Here is a 12,766-nt window from a genome sequence, read left to right as displayed (position 1 = left end):
GTCAAGTCTACATCATAGGCTATTCTATTTTAAGTGAATAGACCAAAACAAACATGTTACTCATAGGGCTACACAGCTCGTTAGTAGCACCAAATGTTATGTTTGTAGTCAATTAGCCTATATTTAGTCACAAAACCGGCCTGCATGTTGCTAAAATAGTGCGCACTCAATGCAGGAACATCCCAGTACACTAGAGGCGCTCAAGTAGTTGTGTGTTCACCCTGAGTGGGCTCTCTGATGTGCATCTGATATGTCCAGTACTCAGAACAATAGTATGATTGGAGCGCATCCACAATGCTCAAGGCAGTATTAAATGCATTGTAGCCTATTCAAACCACCATTGTCCTCAATACAACAAGGCTCACTACGACGAACACTTTGACGCGTACACCACACCACACATAGACAGAAACAGTTACAAGGGCATGCACGTACGCCCGCATAGCTTTGTGTTCCAGATATTAGACTATATGAACACGTCATGAGCCATGCATTTTTATTTTACAGGAAATTATCTTAAACGGTAATATTTTCTCTCAGCCTCATGGCAAAATGTGTAGAATAGCAAGAAATTTGCTCTAAAACCGCTACATTTTCACTCAGCCTCATGGCAAAATGTGTAAAATATCATGAGATAAGTTAGTTATAAAACTGCAAATTTGTATCTTGACCCAGATGGGTTGGTTGTTTAGCAACAAAACTGAGCATGCTCAACTATGGGGCAAAACAGAGGGGTTTGGCATAGATTGTTGACAACATATATTTCTATATTTCGTCTAATGTTGATTACAAAAAATAACATTAATAGCTAACATTTGCACAATGAGCACTTGTCTCTCAAATACATCGTTACAGTTGTTGTTGGTTAGCCAGCTAGCGATTTTTTTGCCATATTAGCATTGACATAAAATATTATTAGCATACTAACACGTCATAATCCTTTAATTTTATTTTTAGAATGACAGAAAATCAGCTTTTAGAACGGGCCGTAAAACTGCGTTACGCCATTGGGTAAACGGATACAGCCGTTCAGTCAAATCCTTACGAAAATGTTTTTTCTATAGGCTATATGTGCACTGAAAGTCTATTTCGTGTTTCAACAATATCGAATGGGAAAGAGGGATAAAAATCTGCAAGTTACAGGCTCCTCCCCTGTAGCCTAGTGATAAAACGGAACCTCCTTAATTAGTAATTTCTACATCCCAGTCCCGGCTAACTCTCCATCCTACAAGTTCCTTCATGCATGCAATGCCCTGATCCAATTGCGTCTTACCTTTTCCTTTTTAAACACAAAGCCCAATCATTTTTTTATCAGTGTCCGGCATGGAAGATCAGAAAGAACCGCCGATGGTGCACCGATCTACTTCATTTAGTATCAAGAGTCTGCTGCTTCCCTCAAAATGTGACAAACAGGACTCGGTGCTCCCGGAAAAAAACACGGGTTCTTCCGGGTCTGATTCGGAAAAATCACTGGATCCTGATATAGAATCTGCACCTTTGGACCGGGAGAAACAAAATGAGGAAGACGAGGGTACCTTGCGGGCGACAGAGCCTAGCAAAAATGGGAAATATGATAAACCGCCATTCAGCTACAACGCCTTGATTATGATGGCTATCAGACAGAGTGCCGAGAAGAGACTGACTCTAAACGGTATCTATGAGTTTATTATGAAGAACTTTCCATATTACCGAGAGCACAAGCAAGGCTGGCAAAACTCTATCCGACACAACCTGAGCCTCAATAAGTGTTTTGTGAAAGTGCCAAGGCATTACGACGACCCGGGCAAAGGGAACTACTGGATGTTGGACCCTTCGAGCGATGATGTATTTATTGGTGGAACTACGGGGAAACTTCGGAGACGTTCTGCTACCTCCAGGGGCAAGTTGGCGATGAAACGTGGAATGCGCTTCTCGCCTCTTGGTTTGGGAATAAACGACAGGGCAAACAACCCTCTGTATTGGCAAATCTCGCCGTTTTTATCATTGCACCATCCCCATTACAATGGATCATCAGCAGGATTTCTGAACCAAGGGCACGCGTATGGGTCCCTACTCCCCGGTGTGGACCAGCTGAGTAATGGGGACCTTACGCGCCATCTAAGTGGATCTGTTGGTGCTCTGGGCTTGTCAAACAGTTACGGTGTAAGCACGTCTAGTCTATTATCCGGACAGAGTGGCTACTTTGTCTCAGGGAGTCAGCACCAGCCGCCGCATCTCCAGCAGAGCGCGCAAGGCTACGGTGTACCCACGAGCTCCCCACAAACACTGCTCTCCGACTCACTTCGAACGTCCCTACAGTCTTTTTCACCGGGAGTTTCTAGCGGGTTTCCAGGAATGTTGTCACATCAAAAGAGGGTCACTCCAAATGCTTTCTTAAATTGATGACACAACTACAACATGGGAAGGACAAATAAAAGCACCATAGAAATGGCAATTATAGGGGTAAACAAACAGTGATCACTAATTAGGTCAGAAACGACAATTCCTGAAAGCAAATATGTATCCTGAAGTGCAACGATGTATTCTTTTTGCGTTAAAGGGACAAAAGTCGTTACCTGTGGGGTTTAAACTGTAACTAGACTTGCCAAATGTAACTATATTTCGGGCTATTTATATCTTGTACAAAGATTGTAATTCTTTGAATCGTTTATTTTTGTTTGGTAGGCTATTTATTAAACACTCTATTTACATTTTATTGTCAGTGTATTCATCAGTATTGAAGAAAAAACATACAGCATTTTTCATTATTCATATAATAATTCATTTCGAAATATTTTTTTGGGGGGGAAACGCCTTATAAAGATCCGGGTTAATAAGACACGCGGGATATAACAAAAGCCTACAAGTTATGTCTTCTCAGGTTCTCCTTCTATAGACTCCAATCTAGGCTACTGCTGTATCTGTAATGTATTCAACACATTTTAGAGAGAAGTGGAGTTTTGTGTGTACTCATAAGTTAATTCTAGCCTATTTTGTCCTCTGTTTTGTTGATCGAGCCATAATGAGCACATGTAGATTATAAGAAACAACAGTGCATGACAGTGCAGGCCTCCTCTTATAATAGCATGCCCGGTGACTGACCCTTTGTTCGCATTTGTTTCCATCTTTCATATAAAGCACTTGAAGTTTCAGTTTCTCGTTAAAACCAGTTCCTCTTGTCTTGAACCTTGCCATGCTTGATACGGTGTTATAGGCTACTTATTCAGGCCTGCAATACATCCCTTTTAATTGTCTGATCATTTAGCTTTATTAGGCTACATCAAGTACAAATCTGGCAAACCGACGTAGCCTATATTATCCACACCAATATAGAATTTCACTTCTAAATCAGTGGTTCCCAATGTTTTCTTAGTCACGTCTACCTATTATAATTAAACCCAAATAACGATGTATAAGGCCTACCAGCGTCCTATAGCTATTGCCCTGACAAAATTACAAACATGTCTGCTGACCCTTTGCTATTGCCCATTTTGTGCTACTTTATTCTGTAAATTACGATTTTACTCAACTGTAAATTAGACTACTTTAGGATTACACCTCACATTCTGAGAAAACTAGTTTGATATAGTCTAGCCTATGACTATTCAAATAAATTCAACAACAAGATCATCAATGATAATCTACTTCCTGAATCTGGATTGCGTAGCACTGGGGTAGGCTTACAGTACCACAGTTTGGCAAACGCTGATCCAAATAAATGACATCCGGAGTTGTTATTGTAATAAGCAGTTAAGCTTTCATTACCCAATAGGCCTATTTACTAGCAAAATAGTAGCCTATTAATACTGGAGAAGAATGCGCTGATTAACACAACAAATGACAATTAGGCTACATTTGACACATTTTGGCCAAACATTTGACAGATTTATTTCCTTTATTGGGAATACTATAGTTTTATTTATTTAACAACGTTATATTTTCGATGTTGACGATTTTTTTTTTGTAAATGTTATTTCAAAGTTTTGCACTTTTTGTTGTTAGAATAGGCCTATCTAATGTGAGTATTATCTGTTTTTGTTGCTGTATGAAAAAAATGAACTTGATTAAAGTGTAAGACATTATAAGTTTGCAATAAGTTTGCTATCATGAATGGAAGAAGAACAACACAAACCTAATGTAGGCCTACTGTTATACATTCAGACACGCTATAGACAGAGGAAAACTAGACTGAGTGTACAAAACATTAGGAACACCTGCTCTTTCCATGACAGACTGACCAGGTGAATCCAGGTAAAAGCTATGATCCCTTATTGATGTAACTTGTTAAATCCACTTTAGTCAGTGTAGATGGAGGGGAAGAGACAGGTTAAAGAAGGATTTAAGCCTTGAGACAATTGTGACGTGTATGTATGCCATTCAGAGGGTGAATGGGCAAGACAAAGGATTTAAGTGCCTTTGAATGGGAAATAGTATAGCTGTCATGCACACCGGTTTGAATGTGTCAAGAACTGCAACGCTGCTGGGTTTCTCAGGCTCAACAATAATGGTCCACCACCCAAAGGACATCCACCCAAATTGACACAACTATGGGAAGCATTGGAGTCAACATGGGCCAGCATCCCTGTGGAACGCTTTCGACACCTTGTAGACTCCATGCCCCGACGAATTGAGGCTGTTCTAAAGGCAAAAACGGGTGCAATTTAATATTAGGAAGGTGTTCCTAATGTATGTAGCCTTGTTTTATCAACATAAACAAATAAGCACATTTTTATGCTTGCGTGAAAAAAGTGCAAATTCACATCAAATTGGGCGTCTACACCATAACAGCATCCCATATCCTATCCAATAGTCCGATATTGTTGCTGAATCTAACAAGGTGAAGGGCTAAATCTAAATAAATATAATATGTTATGCTTGTCCCAACAACAAAAAAATGTGTTTTTCTGTGAAGACAATCAGCCCAAGTAACCTAATGAATTATTTTCAAAATATTGAAATAGGCAGGATGGGGTCATTTGTTCTGGGTGCAATTACGCTTCAATAATTTATATTTCTGTGGATAAAATATACATAATACAGATAAATAATAAATAGTCTAAACATGTGTAAATTAAAGTGAAATGTGCAATGTGTGGAGAGTGTTCGATAAGCATGGCATATGATTCAACTGCAGTGAAAGGATCGATGTCCGCATTTCCCATTCATTAACAACAATGACGTGGGGTGACATGGAGTACAGTTCGTGTTTCTGAGAGGCAACGTATACAGCTATTCTTAATGTCAAAGCTATATGCTACAATTTATTTAATATCTATGCCTAGTCATTTATAATTTTCAAATATTGTATTCACATAAACATAAATTCATTGTGTTTTGTTAGAACAAAATCGTACAAAATGGTCATAGCCCAATTCCACCCAAAATACATGTAACATTTTTTTAAATTAAATAATGGACTCAAAAGTAGTCCGAAAGTGTTGGATTAATATGTGCGGATCACATTTCTTTGAGTGATTGAACCACATATACACTCTTTAAAAAAGGGTACCGAGGGGGTTCTTCGGCTGTAGGATAACCGTTTTTGGTTCCAGGTAAAACACTTTTTAGTTTCAGGTAGAACTCTTTTGGGTTCCATGTAGAACCTTCTGTGGAAAAGGTTCTGCATGGAACTCAAAAGGGTTCTACCTGGAACCAAAAAGGGTGCTTGCTGTTTTCAACTCTCTAGAGACAGCAGGATACTCTTAATGATCGGCTATGAAAAGCCAACTGACATTTACTCCTGAGGTGCTGACTTGCTGCACCCTCGACAATTATTTGCTGGTCATTTATGAACATTTGAACATCTTGGCCATGTTCTGTTATAATCTCCACCCGGCACAGCCAGAAGAGGACTGGCCACCCCTCATAGCCTGGTTCCTCTCTAGGTTTCTTCCTAGGTTTTGGCCTTTCTAGGGAGTTTTTCCTAGCCACCGTGCTTCTACACCTGCATTGCTTGCTGTTTGGGGTTTTAGGCTGGGTTTCTGTACAGCACTTTGAGATATAAGCTGATGTAAGAAGGGCTATATAAATACATCTGATTTGATTTGATTCTTCAAAGGGTTATCCTATGTGGACGGCCAAAAAACCCTAGATATAACCTTTTTTTACAAGAGTGTAGGCCTATTTTTCATACACTATTCAAAACGAACATTCCCGTTCAATCATTCATTTAATTTCTAGGCCTATGTCCCCCCCCAAAAATAGGCCTAATGGCAAAGGCATAGGCTACACAGGCTCAAGAGTAGCCAGGAGCTAAATGTGGGAGGAGGCCTGTTTCGGGGGCTCGTACTCTAAAGTTTAGAAAGGTTGTTGAAGACAAAAACGTAGAGAAAGTGAAACCATATTAGGAAACAAAATGAAATAAACCCTCAGAATGATGCATTGGAACTTTGATGTGACCAGAACTGCACGACATTACACAAAGGACAGGGTCTATGTCTTATATGCTATAGAAAATGGATAGAAACAATCATATTCTCCCTGTGTTCAGGATGATTTTATATCCATGTCATTGGCACTTTACAAAACATAAACAAATTGGACCGTGAAGCATGCATTGTTCTGGCGGCAAGCAATATGCTGCTGATGGTGTGGGCATGAATATGTGTGAACCTGTGAATATAACAATTATTTGGAGGATTTATTCACTTAAACCGTATAAATACAAATATGTTTCCCTATTATATGGATAATAGCACACCACATTGATATAAGTAGGCTACTGTTTTAGTTCTACAACGCGTGCAAGATTTCTCTACTGCCAGTGTGCATGAAAATACCTATATCTTGGAGTAATCATCCTTATGTTTGTTGTTCATATAGCACATTAGCTCAAACTAATATTGTTGACCACTTTGGTCATGTTCCTCCACAATTTACATGCATTATTGCATTTCTACTAGAGCATAGGCTAACGATTTCAGAATGTAACTGTTCCAAGCTCCTAAATTCTCGAGAAAGGTCAAACATTTTAGATACGTTCACAAAACACTTTAGATACATTGTTATTATGGATCAGTTTAAATAATTACTCCGTTATTCAATTGTTACAGCCTAAACGTGAGTACTACTACAGTAGTTAATTAAAGAAGAAAACAAACAAACTGCTTATCAGGAAGATATTCCAGAGTATAGCTTTGCCTTAAACAATATCTAGAAACAGTACACAACGTATAGCCAGATAAAAGCTTTTCAATATAAATAGTTGGCTACAAAATGCAAATAGTTTTAAAGTCGAAAAATCATTGCTGTCCCTACTCCCCCGAAGTCCGCACATATAGGCTTCTGTGGGCCTCACTACAGAGAACAAAAAAAGTAGAAATATAAGCTTCATATTTGGGAATCTCACATTGCCTCTGGGTTAGACATAGCGTTGCCTCTGGGTTAGCGTTGTAAAACCAATTGTTCTGCAAGGATTTACTGGATTACTTGTCATGTAACATTGGATGAATGAGGGCTCCCGAGTGGCTGCATCTCAGTGCTAGAGGCGTCCCTACAGACACCCAGGTTCGAATCCAGGCTGTAACACGTGATTGGGAGTCCCAAAGGGCGGACGCAGCGTCGTCCGGGTTTGGCTGGTGTAGGCCGTCATTGTAAATAATAATAAGTAGTTCTTAGCTGACTTGCCTAGTTACAAAAATAATAAGAGGTCTGTAATACAGACAACACACCTGCATGAATAGACGATACAAACCGTGAGTGTCTTTGGCTCAAAGAAGGAAGGCATTCATTGCAGAAACAACGTGATAGCCGGTTTTTATACAGGAAGCATAAGCCTACAATAATTATTGACCTCTTGGATTTTGTCCAAAGTAAGGCTAACGTTATGCAGAAACAGGTATATTGACAAGGCACACTTTCTTTAACCTCAAAGTCAACTTGTTTTTACATCACGTTGTTTTTAAGCCGTAGTCTATAGATTATGTATTTTATTTTCAACGCTATCAGATAAAAAAATGAGTGCACTAAAATTACAAAAAGTTAACTCGAGTTTCCCTGCTGTCTAACGATAACAATATTTATCTGTAGTTAACTACCATTAATCACAATTTTATAACGAATTCAAATCTGAACCTAATTAAAGATTAAATCAAATTAAATGTTATTTGTCACATGCTTAATAAAAAACAGGTATAGACTAACAGTGAAACGCTTACTTACTTACATGTAAATGTAAAATAATAGAAATAAGATATTAATTAATTAATTTAAAATTCCATTAGATTGTATAATATGTATTTTTATTATCGTGTTAGAAATCACAAAAAACGATATTCTCAGACAATAACATCTCAGCCAGATCTGATATAAAACTTAATGTAACTATTCGATCTAGCCTTACTTCTTATGCATGTTCAACATGAACTAGTCACAAGCTGCTACAGTAGGCAACTTTTGGATCATTTGTTTAATCTTTTGAACTGAAAACTACACCAAAAACAGCTAAATGGAATGGAAGTTCTGTTCTGATGAACGTTAGCTAAAATCTTTGTGTTGATTCTAGAGGGATTCGGCTAAACATTCTCATTTGGTTAGCTAGCTAACGTTAGCATAACTGGCTAGCTACTTCTGTGCAAATTACGTTTTTGCTGTTATATAACCAAACGCCCGATTATTGTTGGACTTACTGTAAGTTTTCCTTCAACTTTGTTGCTCAATGCTTTGCACGTAGTGGATGGTTTCAGTATACTTGGTGTTATTGTCTTGCTGGAAGAACCACTTGCTGCCAAGTGTCAGCCCTCCTGCCAGAGGCAACCAGGTTTTTGGATAAAATGTCAAAATACTTGGTAATGTTCATGATGCCATTGACGTTAACAAGGGCCCCAGGACCTGTGGAAGTTGGCATTTCCCCATAACATCAAAGATCCCCCACCATATTTTACCTTAGGTATGAGGTACTTTTCTGCATATGTTTACGTTTTTCAATGCCAAACCCACCACTGGGGTGTGTGGCCAAAGAGATATATTCTCATGTCATCTGACTATAGCACTGCCTGGAGTTTGACAAACGCATTGGCACAGGGTCTATGGTGCCTTATTCTAGTCTTTTAATGTTTTAATTAAGGGCTAGAGGTTAGAGTGTTGGGCCAGTAACCGAATGGTCGCTGGTTCGAATACCTGGACCAACAAGGTCAAAAAATCTGTTGATGTGCCCTTGAGCAAGGCACTTAACCCTCATTTGCTCCAGGGGTGCCATACTACTATGGCTGACGCTGTAAAACAATACATTTCACTGCACCTATCTGGTGTATGTGACAATAAAGACATCAATTCTTTTCCTGTGTTTTTAAAATAGTTTATTTGATTGTGGACAGCAATTTGAATCACTTCTGTAGAATGAACCATATATATAGGGCTGTCATATACAGTATATAGGGGCATACAGTACATGTATATATACACATACAGTACATATTCACTTACAGTCCCAATGTATAGTATAATTATTATCATCTAAGCATTTTGTGTGAAATTGGTATAATGGAGACATCATTTCAACTTCAGCGAGATCATGTTAATCCTTTCGGAGTCAGTTCGGATGCTGAAATATTGCCCTGGAATGCGTTGGACCACTGTGCCCCATCTATTTGACAACAATATTTGGCTAAAATAGGTTGAATTTCAAACGAATGACAAATTTTAACTTGAGTTTACATATGCCAGCTGAATATTAGTAGCATTTATTAATATAGTATTGTTTAAAGGCCTATTAGTTTATAGGTTGACACATTTGGCTAAAGTAACACAGAACAAATGCCGGATTTAATGATCATATTCAGTTCTCCATAGTAGAACATGAAGATTTTTGTTTTCTTCAAAATGTACTGTGGTTCATTTTGATAGCACTAAATAGGCTACTGGAGAAGAGCTTAATCAAAATGTTCTGACAACGGATGGACTTTGTTTGGCAATACAACCCTCAAAAACCAACATTACACAATTAATGTATAGGACAATATACTGGGTGCTGTAGAGAGGTTATTTTAAAGTAATGTATCAATCAATCCAGTATCAAATTCAAAATTAGCTTATATGTTATGGAGTCATACAACAAAGTGATCACAAAAAGAAGAGATAACTGAAGGGAGAGATAAAACTTAAATGCCAATTGATTAAAAAAAACATTTTAAAAAGTGCCTTCAAAAAGTATTCACACCCCTTTACTTTTTCCACATTTTGTTTTGTTACAGCCTGAATTTAACTGAGAATGTGTCACTGGCTTATACACAATACCACATAATGTAAAAGTGGAATTGTATTTTTAGACATTTTTACAAATGAATAAAAAACAAAAAGTTGAAATAATTTAAGTCAAAATATAACAACACAGGGCAAGACCCAAATGCATACACAGGAGGCAGATGGTTCGAGTCGCTGATATTTATTAAAACAACAAGGGGCAGGCAAGAGGCAGGTCGAGGACTGGCAAAAGTTAATTAAACAGGTCAGAGTTCCAAACGGTACAGGGCGGCAGGCTCAAGGTCAGGGCAGGCTAAATGGTCAGGCAGGTGGGCTTAGTGTCAGGTCAGGCAAAAGGTCAAAACCAGGAGGACTAGAAAAACAGAGACAAGGAAAAAGCAGGCGTACAGAAAAAACTCGCTGGTTGACTTGACAAGACGAACTGGCAACAGACAAACAGAGAACACAGGAATAAATGCCCTGGGAATAATGGGGAAGACGGGTGACACCTGGAGGTGGGTGGGGACAATCACTAATACAGGTGAAAGAGATCAGGATGGGACACAATAAGTATTCAACCCCTTTACGGTAAGCCTAAATAAGTTCAGGAGTAGAAAATTACATAATAAGTTGCATGGACTCACTCTGTGTGCAATAATAGTGTTTAACATGATTTTTGAATGACTACCTTATCTCTATACCCTACACATACAATTAGCTGTAAGATCCCTAGGTCGAGCAGTGAATTTCAAATACAGATGCAACCACAAAGACCAGGGAGGTTTTCACATGCCTTGAAAAGAAGGGCACGTATTGGTAGATGGATAAAAATAAAGCTGATATTGAATATCCCTTTGAGCATGGTGAAGTTATTAATCACACTTTGGATGGTGTATCAATACACCCAGTCACTACAAAGATACAGCTGTCCTTCCTAACTCCGTTGCCAGAGAGGAAGGAAACCGCTCAGGGATTTCACCATGAGGCCAATGGTGACTTTAAAACAGTTACAGAGTTTAACGGCTAAAACTGATGATGGATCCACAACATTGTAGTTACTCCACAATACTAACCTAAATGACAGAGTGAAAAGTAGGAAGCTTGTAAAGAATACAAATAAACCAAAACTTACATCCTGTTTGCAATAAAGCACTAAAGAATAATTACAAAAAATGTGGCAAAGAAATGTAATTTATGTCCTGAATACAAAACGTTATATTTGGGGCAAATCCAACACAACACATCACTGAGTACCACTCTTCATATTTTCAAGAATGGTGGTGGCTGCATCATGTTATGGGTATGCTTGTCATCAGCAAGGACTAGGGAGTTTTTAGGATTAAAAGATACAGAATAAAGCTAAGCACAGGCCAGGCCAAATCCTAGAGGAAAACCTGGTTCAGTCTGCTTTCCAACAGACACTGGGAGACAAATTCACCTAAATTACCTGAAACACAAGACCAAATATACACTGGAGTTGCTTACCAAAATGACGTTGAGTGTTCCTGAGTGACCTAATTACAGTTTTGACTTAAAATCGTCTTGAAAATCTATAGCAAGACTTGAAAATGTCTGTCTAGCAATGATCAATAACCAACTTGACAGAGCTTGAATATTTTAATATTGTGCAAATATTGTACAATCCAGGTTTGCAAAGCTCTTAGAGACTTACCCAGAAAGTCTCACAGCTGTAATCACTGCTAAAGGTGACGGAAACATGTTTTGACACAGGGGTGTGAATACTTATTATGCAAATTAGATATATCTGTATTTCATTTTCAATAAATGTGCTAAAGATTCTATAAACATATTTTCATTTTGTCATTATTTGGTATTTTGTGTAGATGGGTGAGACAAAAATTATATTTAACCGATTTTTAATTCAGGCTGTAACACAACAAAATGTGAAATAAGTCTAGGGGTGTGAACATTTTCTGAAGGAATTGTATATCTGTGATTTATTATAGACGTCAACAACAGATTGCAGGTATCTTTGGTCCATTAAAAACAAGTTTAGCCTTTTAACATCTACTTCTCAACAATGATCATCATACTGTTTTCATTAGTGATAGAATCTTGTTTTTTTCTTAGACATAAAAGTGCTAAAGATAAGATCTAACCCCACACTGAATGACGTCCCTCAATATTTCGCTATATTTTTTCTACCATAATATTTACCCACCTATCATCTGTTTGATAGGATAGTTTAAAAAATCATACCATGGCACTTAAGACTTTCCACATCACTGACTAAGCCAAAGCAGCCATTTCACATCAATGGGAAATCAGACTTAGAAACTATACACTCTGAAGAACTAAGACGGACATGAAATATTAGAAGTTACCTTTGAAAAATGTTTTACTCTGAAAACAAACACTTAAAGGGAATTCCACCACTTTTCAACCTCATTTTCATTATCCAGCACAATACCAGTGTCTACATATGTGAAAACAGCACATTTCTATGTTTTGTAGAAACAAATATAAAGTTATACCTGATTTTTTTATTAGTAGTATCCATAATTCATAAATGACACTATACTATAAATGGAACACATTTTGGTTCAGTGAAGAAAAATCCTTTGGGTTCTGATCAAAGAACCCTATA

The 12,766-nt window shown here is 37.9% G+C and overlaps 1 protein-coding gene across 1 annotated transcript; it reads left to right on the top strand.

Annotated features, from left to right (window-relative positions):
• Positions 1-1,201: 1,201 nt before the first annotated feature.
• Positions 1,202-2,659, top strand: LOC109899777 (forkhead box protein G1). Its single transcript, XM_020495299.2, has one exon. It carries the CDS (start codon positions 1,324-1,326, stop codon positions 2,380-2,382), a length of 1,059 nt encoding a protein of 352 aa, XP_020350888.1. The 5' UTR covers positions 1,202-1,323; the 3' UTR covers positions 2,383-2,659.
• The last annotated feature ends 10,107 nt before the right edge of the window (positions 2,660-12,766 follow it).

The sequence above is a fragment of the Oncorhynchus kisutch genome, linkage group LG11 (genome assembly GCF_002021735.2).
Source record: "Oncorhynchus kisutch isolate 150728-3 linkage group LG11, Okis_V2, whole genome shotgun sequence".
Classification (NCBI taxonomy): Eukaryota; Metazoa; Chordata; class Actinopteri; order Salmoniformes; family Salmonidae; genus Oncorhynchus; species Oncorhynchus kisutch.
Note: the sequence above shows the minus strand (reverse complement) of the source record. Positions and strands in the feature narration are given on the sequence as shown.

Bases quoted from the DNA above. Each gene is read 5' to 3' on its own strand.
- LOC109899777 (XM_020495299.2), top strand. From the start codon at position 1,324: ATGGAAGATCAGAAAGAACCGCCGATGGTGCACCGATCTACTTCATTT.